This window comes from Triticum dicoccoides, chromosome 4A (genome assembly GCF_002162155.2).
Source record: "Triticum dicoccoides isolate Atlit2015 ecotype Zavitan chromosome 4A, WEW_v2.0, whole genome shotgun sequence".
Taxonomy (NCBI): Eukaryota; Viridiplantae; Streptophyta; class Magnoliopsida; order Poales; family Poaceae; genus Triticum; species Triticum dicoccoides.
The window spans coordinates 731,926,895-731,942,753 of NC_041386.1; the positions used below are offsets into that span (position 1 = coordinate 731,926,895).

The following is a 15,859-nucleotide window of genomic DNA, read 5'->3' on the forward strand; positions in this document are numbered from 1 at the left end:
ACATCATCGAAATTAATAACACCGTTGGATCGTAGAATTTACGTCTAGGATAAAAACAAAACTCATGTAACATAGATGGTGCTGTCCCACAAAAAAAGGCATCTGACACATCAAACGTTAGTGGTATACAAAACAAATAAACCCTCAATCCGTTCCTTAAAAAAAGCCTCACGTTAGGTTTTTCTTTAAAAGTAAAGCCTCACGTAGGAAGAAGGAAAGCCTGGATCTGTAGTGACACGTTAGTTTACAAAAATAAAATGCCTCACGGAAAAAAAAATGGAATGCCTGGATCCGTTCCATAAAAAAAGTGTCCATCCGAATGTAAACTCCAACGAGAAAAGGAAATAAGCCCCAAAAAATTAAGGGTCGCGCTAACTGCCACACGTGTGGCAGGAAGGGAGACGCATCACACGTCTCTAATGTAAACAGATTGCCACGTCATCGCATGCATGCATGCAGAAATCTTTTTGGATTTTCAGTTTTTAAAATGTTTTATCTCTTAAACGAAAAATCCGATTGAAAATCCGTTTTCACCATTAAATCCCTCGCGATGAGATCTTCGAAACTAGATCCCATATTGATATGTTTTGATAAAAAAAAATTTAGATTAAAAGTTGTCATGTCTATTGCATATGAATTGCCATGATGTTTACACTGAAGTTGCCATGATATGTTTCAGCTATTTTCTTCTACATTCAAAAGTAAATTTTGACATTTATAAAACGGCGAATTAAGAAACTAGACTTGCCATGAACCATAAACTAAAATTGCCATGATACATGCACGTAAAATTGCCATGGTTCATACAAAAAATAATTTTCATGGTCAAAGTACTGGAGTTGCCATCATCAAAATACTAAAATTGCCACGATCTACAAACTAAAATTGCCACATGGCAACTTTAGTTTAAGCCCTATGGCAACTGCAGTGTAAACATCGTGACAACTTCTGGCAAAAAAAAAATTTCATCAAAACATATCAACATGGGGTCTAGTTTTGAAGATCTCGTCTGAGACGGATTTAATGGTGAAAACTGATTTTTAGTTCGCTTTTTTATTTAGGAGATACAACATTTTTAAGTCGAAAACCAAAAAAAATTCTGGTGATGTCATTTATTCATACGTGACAAAATGAGTGGTAATGGAGGCGTGTGGGTGATGTGCAAACGGCCACACGTGTGGGCGTTAACATTTCCGAAAATTAAAGCCTCACGTCAAAAAAAAAGGACTGCTTGGACCGTTCCACAAAAAAAAAGGAAAATGTCCATCCGAATAAAAACTCCAACGAAAAAAAGGAAAGGATCCAAAAAATATAGTAGTATGATTAAAGCCTCGCATCAAAAAAAGGAACACCTGGATCCGTTCCATAAAAAAGGAAAGTGTCCATTCGAATAAAAACTCCAACCAGAAAAAGGAAAAAAATCTACGACCCGACTGATTTCGCATAAAAGACTCCATGTATTAAATATTCTGCCAAGTAAAATCAGAAGGCTGGTCTACTTCCCTAACTAATTCGTTAGGATGTGGATGAGCGCATCTTGCTTAGCAACCATAAATTACTGTGGATGGAGCGGCTCATAGCAAGAAGGGACGACGTGTACCGATCGGAGTGACGAGCTGCTCACGTACGCTGATGGGTGCTGGCTGCATCTGATGTCGCCAGGTGCTATATAGTGGTGTCTTGCAAGTTCATTTTATATGGTAAATCAGCTCTAGCAATGATTATCAATGTTATGCATGCACACAACACAATACTTATTCTTTTGGCCGATATACTACTTTGGATGGCATGCTTGCAATTGATGAATTACACGGATTCACATGATATTCTTCACATGTTCGTATTGCTAATACTTATTACTTGCATATATAGTACGTCCATGCATATCCTTATTTTGGCCTTATAAGTAAGGTAAAATTATATATAAGAAACTATCTTTAAAGCACCTAAATTACAATTATGTATCATTCGGCATAAAGATCTCATACGAACACAGGATTATGTATGTGATTGTGTGTGTATGTGTATGTCTAGTAGGAACAGAAAGTATTATAAAAAATCCTGGCAAAATGATAAATGAAATACTTTAAGATTTTTTTGGTACACACAACTCAAATCTGAATAATCTATCACAAAGTTCCCAGACATTTAATTAATCAAAAAAGTAATTTGTAAGAATTTAAGACATGAACTTAAAATCTATATAATATATGGCTCTTAATGGTATGAGAAAATAGAAATTTCTTACAAATACTATTTGCTACAATGGCACATATTTTCATATAAAACCGTGCGTGTCCATTGTTGTCTATGGAAACATATTTTTATATGATCAAACAAAACTAGATGCAATACAATGTTCCCCGGGAAGGACGTCTGCTTAAATGTTGTTGACATAAAGTCTAATCTTGAAGCGAGGGGTTTTATTATCAAATTCTACCGTACTTCTGTGGAAGAAACAGAGATGCATGTCTTTTAACGTAGTGAAAATACGAGAACATATATGTCATGAACACATGATACATGCAGCAACATTTGAGTTTGAAGCCATGTTGTCTACCAGTATAATAATAATAACCAGTAATAACATATTCATATTACTGTCCAACATTTCTATTTAGTACCCACTTCGTCATATTTAATATTAAATATGCTAGCCCGTGCAGATGCACGGGTTGACGACTAGTATAGCTAATCGTCATTTCTCCCTGTTACAAGAACTTTGTAATGCAATCTTATCTCAATGTAGGTGTTGAATCCCTCCAACCGAGTGTACGAGTATTAGTTGATACATCCAAAAAAGAAAGGAAAAACTATGGTGGCTGCGTTATGGCAAATCCGAGTTTGCACATTGCCTCGACATCCTTTAGAAAATTATGGAGCGTGCTCCATATGTGTTATGCAGGCTGCGAACATGGCGACTCTGCTAAATTTTCTCTAAGGCCTGATCTTCAAACCCCGTTTGTTTCTATGCATGACATATGTTATGTCCAAGAGGAACTGTTGCACTTCCCAGTTGTTGGACTGCCGCCATCAAGTCCTTGACTTTCATTTCTTGTGACCTTCCAGCGAATTCCAACAATGCTGGAGGCCAACGATTTGCCCTACGACTAGGTCATTTGTCAATACCTTTCCTGGGCTATATTATCCAAAAACAAACAAATGTCCAAATTGATAAAAATATTCAAAGTAATGCAATCAGTGCAATAAAAAAACAAGATTTCTTACATATTGGTCAATGGTGATACCGCTAGGAGGAGCCAGCTTCACTTGCTCCAATAACCTGCCCAACAGTTGCACATCTCTTGAATTGTATCCCATCGTTTTACCAAGATGAGATGTGAGACACTCCTTGATGCACTTCCAATACTTTGCGCTTGAATGGTCTTTCTCGGTGACCACACACAATGCGCAATGTCCTCTTCTGGGGTTAAGTTTGCTCCCCAAATTTTTTTCTTCCTCGACGAGCTGAATGGCTGGAATCGAGCAAATTGTACGCATCAAGTTGATCAAAATGTAATGATTACTGAGAATCTCCCCAAAATCACAAACATCAGACATTTGCCAACCTTTTCCACACTCGCCTCACATACAATTGAACAAAAGCTAAATTCAAGGCAAATGATGTCATTGTCTACATCATCCCTATTTCTGGTCCAGCGTAGGACCTGCAGGTGCCCCAGTTTTGCCCACTGCCGGGATGAAGGTAGGCAAGGTAACGGGGGGGGAGGTCTTTTCGTCGATTTCTTTGTTGAGGAACGCTACGGTACCGACAGGTGGGGGTCGGCGCCTGCATGCAGCCGAATAGGGTTTGCCACCTCTAGGCTAGACCCATCGCCAACAGGGTGGATGGAGGTGCTGGCCTAGGTGGTGGTGGTTGGTCGTCGAAGCCGTAAGAGGTTCAACAACCATTGAAGTCACCGGACCCGACTCAAAATTGATGGACTGGGCCGCGAGGGTTCAGGCAGCATCCATGGCGTCATCGTAGGGGGCTAGGTTAGCAGGAAGAGCAGGGGGAATGTCACTCATTTAAAATCCACCAAATTTGAAGGTTCGCAGGCTAGGTTTGGAGTGCCCTCCAAAAATTATAGCGAGATGACGTGTGAGATAAAAACTCTGCTAAAGCGGCCTTTTCAGTAAAATTGCCATAATGACGGTTATTATGATGATCAGGCACTTACGGCGACTCTGGTAGAGTTGCTCTAAGCCCAAGGGGTGTGACTTATCAACTATTATTTCCATCTTTTTTCTAATGTCTGCTAGTGGATCCTGTAGCATTTCAGCATGATATCCTGAAACTTTTCCAATTGAAATTACTATTGCAATATTACTGTCTGATAAATTCTGGTTTACACCATCGTCCCTGTCGATTGGACTCTAGTTAATTTCGGTGTTTATTTGACGGGACGCATATTATGTAGGATGGCCGCAGGACCAGTAACAAGGAATGTGGATTTCAACGTAGATACTGATAGCTATGCTGAGTTCATCCAAAAGCTTCGTACGGAGCTGGCCCTCGGCTCAGCCCGCCCATCAAGGTCAGACGGCGACCCTACTTTGCTCCCCATGCAACTAGCTGGGGTGCCAGAAAAGTGGATCCACGTCAACCTTTCCGTGGAGAACCGACATCATGTCACTCTAGCCGTCCGAGCTGACAATGTGTACGTTATGGGCTTTAGAAATAGTTTGAAGGACACTTGGTATGAGGCCGTAGATGACCTTAGAGTGAAACAAGGCCGGAATCTGGCTAAAGGGAAACAAAGGTGGAGTCAGGCTAGAACCAAAGGGAAACAAGCTATCCCTAATGTGCAAGAGGGCCCGAATCTGCTCTTGAACTCCACCTTTGTACCTTTTTTCTTCGGATATGCATAGTTATTAGGTCAATGGAGTAATCTTGATCTGGGAATTGAATGTGCAAGACAGGCCGTGCGGGATCTCGCCAGATACGATGGGACTTACCAGAGCATACGTAAAGGTATGAAAAAAGGTTTGGGGAAGCTGATTGTGATCATCTGTGAGTGTGCACGGATGCACGAACTCAGCAGAATCGTGGTGAATGGTTGGACGGGAGAAGCCACCATCACCGGTGTGCAGGATAAATACATGCACAACTGGGAGAAGATTTCACAGGCAATGATGGGGTATCCTAATAAATATCCCATAGAGATTGATGTGAATAACAAAATCAGGAACCACCGGGAGGCAAGTGAGAAAGTTCACCTGATACTGAACTCGCCAATCCCTGGGGCAAAACGAGGGCGTGGTACATATGATGAACCACCACCACCACCCCATCCTCCCGGTGACGGCAATGGCCCAACCAGGGAAGGGGGTCGTAATGGTGGTAGTTATAATAATGGCCCAACCAGGGAAGGGGGTCGCAATGGTGGTAGTTATAATAATGGCCCAACCAGGGAAGGGGGTACTGGTAGTGGTAACAATGGCCCAACTCATCAGACTGGTAAGCTCCCAGGTGATTGTACTGATGACCCAATCCAGGAGATGGGGGGGAAACAGAATACTGAGGGTGGTGATACGCCTGATGGCCATGGGGAAAAGAGACCGAGCACTAGTTATACTAGTGATGACCCAGCCCATCTGACGAAGAGACCAAGAATGGATGGTACTGATGGTGATGACCCAGCCCATAGGAAGGGGGGTGGTTGTGGTGACCAAACCGGCGGCTCAACTTCGGGGTTAATGATTGGTGACGGCAAAGGCAGGTATCCCGGGCGGAGCCTGGTGGAGGTGTTTTCCCTGCGTGACTATGCCGAAATCCCTTTCGTCGGCAGCGTCATCGTGTTCGACGGAAGAAGCGGCCAGTACATCTTCTTCAAAGAAGAAGGAGGAGGAGGAGGAGCTGCTGCCATCGAGATCGAGGTATGTACGTATATGATGCACTTCACTTATTCCTCACCCAAACTAGAGTAAATTTCTCCCTTTTTTGTACATCCGATCGATTGATTGATCTGATGTTGGCATGTATGCATATATGTGCAGGGAGAGCGTACTCTGGAACTCATCGGACCATGCAGAGGCATCTCAGCTAGCGGAAGGGTCGCCCTTAAGACCGCCGGCACAGTAGAAGACTATGTTCATATATGGGACCCCTACGCTGAGGCTGGGCTTGAGTATCAGTACGACAAGCTCCACACCCATAAAATCCCCGAAGGCCCCGAGTTGACATACGCTGTGCTGAGCAGCGCCGTGGAGGCCCGCGTGCAGGTCCATGTTTTCCTCTACGGAAACACGACCAACACCACTGCCGTCTCCGGCAAAATCACCGCGCATACCAAACTCGCAAGCGGCGACGAGGGCAGAGTCGTGCTCTTCAACTCGCAAGTGCCAGTGAACCTCCTGCCCTCGCCATTGGGGCCTGGCTCGGCAATTCCACTCACCCGATCTGTGGTTGCGTGGTGTGTCGGCTCACGGCTCGTTATAAATGTAAGACTTGTATCGTTGCTTCTTCCATTCGTTCGTTTGGTGTTTCGAATTTTATTACCACTCATGCAAAGTTGTATACTCTTTTTTTGACTCGATTAATAACAAATACTAATAGTACATGAAAAAATCTTGCAGGTTGAGGAATTCCTTTTTGTGAATGCCCATGTGGCCCCACCGCCAACCCTTTTGGAGTTCCCATTTGAACATCCAACGGAGAAAGTCTTTTTTCAAACTCTCGACGGCATTGGGTGCGTCCGCGTTACTGTCGACGATACTCGCCAGTACAGGGATGAACCGGCAAATTCGCTACCAAGGTCATTGAAGAATCAGATGATCGAGGTGTGTGAATGTGATCACCAATCGGCACATTTTTTTTTCTTTTTCAAAGTCGAGCTTTACCCATATTACTAATAATACCTAGTTTTACCTCACTAAGTTTGTCGGCTCTCCATGCTTGCAGAAAAATCCAGACATGTCTATGGTCCTCACTGACTTGCTGGATGTTCATCCCCGCCAGCTCCTGTTCGAACCAAGCATGCTAATGACCTGCCTAATACACCTTACCAACAAATCATATGCTCAACGTGTCCATTTTTCGTTTTGCACTGGCCAAGGTATACTGCAGGTCTCTGGCGCTCTGCATCCGGATTCCACTTCGACCTACCTCTTAAAGCTGGACCCTGAGCATGAGCGGCCGTCCAACGAGTACGAGCTTCCTCTGATCCTACAGAGCTGGGTCGCGTCAGAGGAGGAGGTGGACACCGAAGACCGAGGCGAGGACACACACTTGTATGTGCGAAACCCCCCACCAAATGCTGAAAAGGCAACACTAATGGCGACCGTTTGTGGCCTACTAGTTGACGAGAGGATGGCATCTGAGGTTAGTTGTTGATTTACAATATCTGAGAAAATCGATTTTAACATGATGCAAAAAAAAAATACTCCTTCCGTTTGATAATACTCCCTTCATTCCATAATGTAGTGCTCCCGCGCTTTTTGAGATTTAAGTTTGACCATAAATTTAACCAACTGGGCGACTGCGGCGGGAGCAAACATTATACCATTGAATTTCACTGGTATAATTTTTGCTCCCGCTGCAGTTTTCCACATTGGTTAAATTTATGGTCAAACATAAATCTCGAAAACGCAGGCGCACTATATTATGAAATGAAGGGAGTATAAGGTTTGTTAAACTTTTGAATAGTCAAACATTTCCACATTTGACCAATAGCAAAATATGTCAACATCTAGAATACTAAATAAATAAAATACACTTCGTGATGAATCTAAGGATACTGGTTTGGTATTGTAGATATTGATATCTTTGTCACAAACTTGGCCAAAGTTTGAGAAGTTTGACTTTAATTTAAAAAAATACGTCTTGTATTTTGGAAGTGTGGACACCTGAATATTTTATGATATTAATTACTTTGTTTGGTTTTGTACCTTGCAGGAACGGCAACAACAAAACAAGGTAAGAAACTTCTCTCTTGCTTACAATTTGCTTAATTACTTGATTTATGATGAGCCGTTTTACTCACAATGATTAGTTCAGATCATAGGAGAGGCCCACGTGCAGGTCCATGTTTTCCTCTTCGGAAACACGACCGACACCATCGCCGTCAACGGCCAGATCACCGCGCGGAGCAAACTCAAACTCGCAAGTGACGACCAGGAAGGCTGCGTCGTGCTCTTCAGCTCGCAAACGGAGCTCATCCCCTCGCCCGCTGGCGGAACCATTCCACTCATGCGATCCGTAGTTGCATGGGATATGGACTCGCCGCTCAGAGATAAATGTAAGACTTCATGCAACAAATCCTAAAGCTGGTCTTTACCTTCTTTGCATGTTTCACTGCCCATGTAAAGTTGTATGCTCTGTTTTTTACTCGACTAATACTACATGAGAATTTGATCCAGGTGGAGGAAATCTGTTTCCAGAATGTCCATTTGACCACGCCCTCAATTCTTTTCAGCGGTCTCAAGTTCTCTTTTGATGATACAGCAGATAAAGTCTGTATTCACCCTCTCCCTAGCATTGGGTATGTCCGTGTTACTGTGGATGACACTCGTGAGTACACGAATGAACCTGGCAATTCGGTACCACGGTCATTGATGAACAAGGTATGTTATCACGAATTGCACAATTTATTCATCTTCATTTTGAGCTAAACGGCAAGAGTTCTGTCGGTTCATTGAAGAGGAATATAGAATAAAGTCTTTACAAAGATGAACTCAAGCAACAAAGAACAAATAAAAGAACAGATTTGCTATCTCACATCTAAGTCCATGACCGTTCAATCAAAAGGTTTAAGATGCGTGTTTTTGTGGGCACAAGCTCATGTGATGTGGTTGTTACGCTGTTTCCAGCTCGCCTGGTTCCTGCGTTGTAATTGTTTGCTTGGTGTCGTTTCGGTTTAGTTTACTTTTGGGCTACAGTTTTCTACGCATGTTGGGCTACAGTGCTTACTTTTTCTTTTATTACTTCTTCTGCAAAGCGATTGGACGTAGATGCCAAGAGGTTCGAAATGTGAGCAGACCAATGATACACTAATAAATATATCATTTTCTAATCACCTTAGGCCAGACCTTTTTTCGTCCCGGTTGCAAGTCCGCCCTAGACTCGCAGCTGGGTCTGACTTTTTTGTTCCAGTTGTCACGCTCGACGTGCAACTAGAACCTGACATCTTTGGTCCCGGTTACAAGTGCACCCTCGACCCGCAACTGGGGCCTGTCCTTTTTTCGTCCCGGTTGCAAGTCCATCCTAAACTCGCAATTGGTCTGACCTTTTCTGTTCTAGCTGCAAGTTCATGCTCGACATGCAACTAGGACCTATCTTTTTTTGTCCCAGTTGCAAGTTTATCCTCTACTCGCAACTGGGCCGGACCTTTTTTCGTCCCGGTTGCAAATCTTTTGGTCCTAGTTGCAAGTCCATCATTAACTCGCAACTGGGGCCGGACCATTTTTCGTCCTAGTTGCGAGTTCACCCTAGACTTGCAACTGGCCCTGACCTTTTTTGTTCTAGTTGCAAGTTCACGCTCGACATGCAACTAGGAACCGACTTTTTATTGTCCTAGTTGCAAGTCCATCATCGACTCGCAACTTGGGTCGGACCTTTTTTTGTCTCTATTGCAAGTCCACCCTAGGCTCGCAATTGGGCCTGATTTTTTTGTTCCAGTTGCAAGTTCACACTCGACATGCAACTAGGACCTGACTTTTTTTTTCTCAATTGCAAGTTCATTCTCGACTCGCAACTGGAGTCCAACCTTTTTTGTCCCAATTGCAAGTCCACATTCGACTCGCAACTGAGGCTTGGCCTTTTTCCGTTCCAGTAGCAAGTCCACCTACTGGGTCTGACTTTGACTAACCAACTTTACTACAAAACGCTAATGTAAACACAGTGCTTTGCCGATTACTTGCTAGACATAATTAATTTCTTGATTAATCGTTTCGTGCCACGACCAGACTCTAGACAGGGGCGATCGATCATCATTTTCTCTAGTGGCATTTTTGCATGTAGCGGCCTGGACAAGCCAAACGCAAGAAAAAACAACGACAGAGAAAAAGAGGGTCATAAAATTTACATGTGACATATCTATGTTATGGGCCTTTTGTTTATCTATTGATGTAGGATGACATCATATTAGATGTGAGATAATATCTCATATCTAGATGTGATATAGTCAGACCCATAAAAAAAGGCCTGCCTAAGACCTAAGATTGCACCCACAATTAATTGTGCGAACTGACCAATCCTTGTGAATAACTGAAGCAAATGCATATCCCAGCCTTGAGAGGGGCTGTTATACAACAATTTACTAGTATTTCTTTTTAGTGTCAAGTTTAATCCATATTTCTCGTCATGCTTGCAGACAAGACCCGACATGTCCAAAGTGACCGAGTTGCTGGATATCCACCCCGGCAATCTCTGCTTCACATTCGAGCCAAGCAAGCCCATGCACTGCCTAATACACCTTACCAACAAGTCGGTTGATCAGCGAGTTGCTTTTCGGTGTCAGGCTAGTAGGGAATCAGAAGCTCTTTTTCATGATCTAGCAGATTTCGTCGGCATTCTGCCACCAGATTCCACTTCGACCTTTCTTGTAAGGCTAAAAAGTAGGCAGCAGCTGCCATTGAAAAAGGACGTGCCTCACCTGACCCTAGAGAGTTGTGTGGCGGCCGAGGAGGACAAGGAGGACGTGGGAACTATCTTTGGCACGCGGAACCAGCAAATTGAAGGGGTAAAATTAAAGGTAACCGTTCGCGAGGACGAAGTGGACACCATCTTTAATAAAGCTGGCGAAGGAACTAAGGAGCTAACACTAACTGCCCCCGTTATCAACTCAACGCTCCTAGAGTGGGTATCTGAGGTAAGTTGTTGATTTACTGCTTTTTTTTTTTGCAGGTAGTAAACTACAAACATGAACTGTGTGTGATATTTCTTTTTTCTTTTCTTTGCAGACGAAAATGGTACTTCCAATGACAGAGCCATCGATTGACCAGGTGCAACAATTGATTACAAAAAACATTTTATTTCATTTACTGTGTATCATTTCTTCCCTATTTTTTAATAGCATCTCTGTATACCAATATTATCCTACTTAACCATCCTGGTTCTGGTTACTTGTAGGGAGATTTGTTGGATGTCCATGTCCTCTACCAGCTGATCAGCTTGGACAAGAATGACAAAATGATCAATTGTATATTGCAATTAACTAGCAGGACCAAACACGATGTAGCTTTTAAGTGCGTGCCATCCAATTCACATAGTTGCTTATATAGCCTGGACCACATCAAGGGCATTCTACCATCAGGGTCCACCAACAACTTTGTTCTGTTGACGAAAAAGATGAAGTACCTGCCAGATAACAGGGACGCTCTTTCCATAGTCCTAAAAACCCGTGTGTCCGTAAAAGAAATGGACTCAAATGAGGACATTTCTAGCCAAGATCCAAGGCATGAGATACCACTGATGGCCATTTATGACAATAAGGTTAGATTTCTGGTCAGCTCTCTTATTTTTAGTGAACTAGCGGCAACAACTAAGTTGAACTAGACACACCATGATTGATTTTGTATGATATTCTTCCTCGTTCTTATATTTTGTTTTCGACCCGCTGGTGCATGGTGTGTTCATTATCTGGCAGCCCACCCCACCAAGAATCGAGGTGATAAACGTCCTCTCTTGTTTCTATCATGCTTAGTTCTTAGTAGAACATATTTGTGTTGACCAGTTATACCCACTTTGATTACTACAGATCATGACGCTTATGGAGAAAGGTTGTGAAATAGTGTCAATGGATGTACACCCAGAAAAGCCTTGGTGAGTTTATTTGGTGTGGCCTGCACAGAGTTGTTGAAGGGTCACTGTACTAAATTAAAGTTAATCATATATACCATGAGTGAGAAATTGGGAATTGGAAGAGAGAAAAAAATCTCTGGAACTAGTACGAAAATAAGATGACTATGCAGCGTAGAGTTATCCGATTAACTCTAGAGTTAGTTAAACTACCTTGTTGCTATGATATCACGCATGATATTTCTTTTCTAAACCATGCAGGAGAGCTGCATGTATTTCATTTCATTAACATAGGAAAAGATTACAGCACCAAAAGATGCCACACATGATTTTGGCAAGTAGTGTAGATTTTCTATGAGTTTACCGAACATTGTGTGCGTTTGGTGTTTTGTTTTCCTATGCTCAAGTATGCATGTACTCTTGTGTGACGTAGGATTTTGGCAAGTCATGCCAACGGGAACGTGTCAATTTGGAACTACCAAACCCAGGTACGCAGCTATATGAGGAGAGCGAATAGAACATGCATGCCTCAAAGTGATTAACTTCCTTTTAACCTGCGATGCAGGAAAAGGAGGCAGAGTCAAGAGTCTCGGACGTGAAGGGCACTGATTCCTATGGTCTTACCCACTGGATTTGCTCTGCAAAATTCATCGCTCGCAGGGAATGGATTGTGGCAGGTGACGGCAACGGGAAGATCCACGTGCTCAATTATAACACAATGACGGAGATCAAGAAACTCCAAGCTCACAAGCGCGGGGAGTGGGTGGAGTCGCTGGCCGTTCACCCAAACCAGCCATTTGTGCTGTCAGCATCCATGGACAATGTGATCAGGCTCTGGAACTATGGTAAAGACTGGCAGCTCCTTTGGACCCTCACGGGACACGATGACTACGTGAAGCATGTCACGTTCAGCCCTGATGGCAATACTTTCGCCAGTGCTTCCCAAGACTGCACAGTGAAGGTCGACCGATTCAGTATTAATTCTGCTATTTTTTTAAAATATTATAAGTCGTACTTTTTGAATAACAGTTCTTTCGTTAATGGTTAACATTCACAGATCTGGAGCACTCTTGATCCCAGTCAGCCTAATGCAGACCGTCCCAAACTTATTACCACCTTGGACTGTGGTGAAGACACACAGCAGCATGCTGCTTATTATTCCATGGGTGGTCGGCAGTACATGATTACTGGATCGTTGGAGGGCCCTGCACGAGTATGTACTTTGCATTCTCATTACTCAACATTAATACGTTCCGTATTACAATTATAAGTATGTAACACCCCCTTTCTTTTCAGATATGGGATTTGCAAAATGATTCTACAGTTGAACCAGCTGATGAACTCCCTGGACCTGAATCCGAGGTTTACGGCTGTAACGTTGGTGTGGTCAACAGCGTCCCAGACAATCGTAATCCCATTTTGATTACTACTTCGGGGGACACGGGTATTTCTTTTCTTGACGCCGCTACCCACAAGCCCAGGTAATAATGACTTTGGTTTTGTTACTATATATGCACCAAGCACCATACTGGAAGCATACATTTCTATTTCTGCACTACACTTGCCTCTTGAATGGTTATGTCTTGTTTTGTTTTCCTGTACTACACTTGCCTCTTGGATGGCTATCACTTGTTTTTCTGCACTTCACTTCTCACTAATACTCCCTCCGTCCAATAGATACATCCGTTTCTATCCATTTTGATGACAAGTATTTTTGGACGGAGGGAGTAGTAAGTAATAACACGATGTGAAACTCCTTTCTCCATATTAATTACACGAAATCTAGGTAACAAATTAAACATTAAAAAAATACAACACTAGTTCAACTATTCAACCAACTGTGCTTATTGCCACAAGAAGACAATATATTTATAATTTGTCGATAGTGGGGTTTTTTTTTTGCATCGCCGGCCTCTCCATCAGCTACAAACGTGCATACAAGCCCATTTATATTAGACTTTTTTTTGGTTAATAATGATGAAAGTAAGAAATGAAAAAGGTGGCAGCAGTAGTGGGCTGCAGATATCAAACTAGTTTGGCATCCACACACTTTGACATCCCGCCGCTCTGCCCGATGCATTCCACTTTTCTTTTCTTGTTGTTTTTCCTTTGGATCAGATCACACCTCCTATGATGCTCTCCCATTTGGATTCTAGGTTAACCAGCAACCCAACTACGTACTATGGATACAACTAGAATGGTGGTGCAACTAGTAAAGCATGGTAGTCGTAGGCAACATGCCAACATGTACATCTGCTTCCTGTGCAGCAGAAAGAGAGAGTCAAATAATATCCACCAATTGTAGGCATAGGTTGGGATGTGCATGTTAGTAGTCCAGTTAAAAATTTGTTATGCCATGTACGTTGAGGTTATCCTCTTAGGGCATGTAAAATACAAGAAGTCACTTTGGTAGTTTGAAGTGAGCACTATATTCTGAATTGTGCCAAAATGGTAGCTTGAAGTGTCAAATTTATTTTTTTTGAAAAGAAGTCTACATGTTCATATGGTCGTATACTCCACAAATCAACTCTTTTGTTATTATAGTAGCAATGCCACACAATATGTTGCCTAGTTGTAAGAGAGAAGTGTAAATAAAAAGAGGTTTGTCTTCACAGCCTGCAATGTGCAGAAACATTGAACATTAATTGCTAGAAGTGACACAACAATGATCCACTGTTCAATTTTTTTTCTTACCTTAATGATGTGGAATGGAAAAGAGAAAACTGTCATATCAACCATCGTACATGCCCTTAGATCCTGCCACCTAACCATCTTTGTGGAGTCTTGTTTGGTGTGTGCTAAAGAATGCAAGTGCTTTGAAGGAATAACATTAAGATCCATAATTTTGTAGGTATGACAAGGTTTGTTTCGATCTCGGACCGGCACAAGGTTTTGCACACATTGAGGTTCAGGGCAAAAGAAGGTAACAGGATATTTCCCACGCTTATTTTTACCCCATCAGTTTTCTAGTGTCAATTTTTAGGGATCCAGTGGATAATCGTATGGGAATCTATCATCTGTGAATTAAACATAACTTAAATATTTTGAAAAATCAAACAGTATATGGAACATGAAGCATCGAAACAGAACATAATATCTATATATAAAACATACCTCTACATTATATGCGAAGAGATGGACTTGAAGTCAGAGAAGATCCCAATGTGACATGGATCCTAAATTCTAGGGCTCCTGGGATTGCATGTGCTCCCTACCACGGGGGATGGGCGGGGTAATAGGCTCTTTCTGGTCAAATCGTGATCTCTTGTTCTAGAAAAGTTTGTTGTGATTGTTTTCAGACTTCCACACTACATCCCCTATAGATCATAGTGCTCATATCCTACAAAAAAATGCAAAACACAGTATGGGACGTCCCTATTAAGTTTATGGAACAGGGTGAGTATTAGTTACATCTTCATTGGAAAAAAAAATTCAAACTACTCATTTGACAATAATCTATGTTTGTAGCCTTGCAATCATCCTTAGCGGCGGAATTGCAATTATGGAAATGAACGAAGATCAAGTCAGGACACCTGCTACCTTGGAGCATGACCAAGAAGGAATCTCTGCGTAGCCTCCAAACGAACAATAGTCCAAGTGACTTCGTCCCACAGTAAAGGGAAATAAAAGAAAAGATCAGTGGTGACTTCCTCTGAGAAAACATTAAAGATGGCGGCTCTCATGTGATCTAATGGCGAAGTTTAGAGACCTTCAATGTAATGCTATTTGCCACGGTTTCATTTACTCTTCAATTTATTTCTTGGACCTTCCTAAACACTGTTGAGTGTATTGTTTGTCACGGCTTTAGAAGCTTGCTTAACTCTATTATTCAAGTGTCATGACGTTTGTTTCCTTTTTATCGCTGCAAAATTATCCCTAGACAATATATTTTGGCCGGTGTGAGTCTGGTTCCTCATGCAAATAAGTGATGTATCCGCTGTAGTCAAGGACTCCACGTCAGAATAAGTTGACGGGAATGGGATGCATGTATTTACTTTATCTGGTTCTTCTGAAGATGTTACAGCATGACTATCAGTAGAAGATTTTTGTCAACAATTGAAAAGAAGCCCATCATGGGTAATTTATTTTTGTATGTCAGACCGCCTCTCCTTCATGCAT

General features: G+C 42.2%; 2 protein-coding genes across 2 annotated transcripts; both read left to right on the forward strand.

Moving 5' to 3' along the window:
- The first annotated feature begins 10,325 nt into the window (after nt 1-10,325).
- On the forward strand, nt 10,326-11,497 carry LOC119284292. Its single transcript, XM_037563476.1, has 3 exons — nt 10,326-10,811; nt 10,903-10,944; nt 11,072-11,497. Exons 1-3 carry the CDS (start codon nt 10,326-10,328, stop codon nt 11,495-11,497), a joined length of 954 nt encoding a protein of 317 aa, XP_037419373.1.
- Nucleotides 11,498-11,548: 51 nt separating this feature from the next.
- LOC119284293 (coatomer subunit beta'-2-like) lies at nt 11,549-15,512 on the forward strand. The gene is made up of 8 exons (XM_037563477.1): nt 11,549-11,609; nt 11,700-11,764; nt 12,174-12,228; nt 12,306-12,701; nt 12,798-12,953; nt 13,037-13,221; nt 14,592-14,663; nt 15,209-15,512. Exons 2-8 carry the CDS (start codon nt 11,703-11,705, stop codon nt 15,312-15,314), a joined length of 1,032 nt encoding a protein of 343 aa, XP_037419374.1. The 5' UTR covers nt 11,549-11,609; nt 11,700-11,702; the 3' UTR covers nt 15,315-15,512.
- The last annotated feature ends 347 nt before the right edge of the window (nt 15,513-15,859 follow it).

What these genes read in the sequence shown, in the direction of transcription:
- LOC119284293 (XM_037563477.1), top strand. Translation starts at nt 11,703, where the DNA reads ATGACGCTTATGGAGAAAGGTTGTGAAATAGTGTCAATGGATGTACAC. An exon ending in TTTGGAACTACCAAACCCAG is followed by an intron (nt 12,229 to 12,305) that starts GTACGCAGCTAT and finishes CCTGCGATGCAG; the next exon opens with GAAAAGGAGGCAGAGTCAAG. An exon ending in GCCGCTACCCACAAGCCCAG is followed by an intron (nt 13,222 to 14,591) that starts GTAATAATGACT and finishes ATAATTTTGTAG; the next exon opens with GTATGACAAGGTTTGTTTCG.
- LOC119284292 (XM_037563476.1), top strand. Translation starts at nt 10,326, where the DNA reads ATGTCCAAAGTGACCGAGTTGCTGGATATCCACCCCGGCAATCTCTGC. An exon ending in TCCTAGAGTGGGTATCTGAG is followed by an intron (nt 10,812 to 10,902) that starts GTAAGTTGTTGA and finishes TTTTCTTTGCAG; the next exon opens with ACGAAAATGGTACTTCCAAT. An exon ending in CAGAGCCATCGATTGACCAG is followed by an intron (nt 10,945 to 11,071) that starts GTGCAACAATTG and finishes GGTTACTTGTAG; the next exon opens with GGAGATTTGTTGGATGTCCA.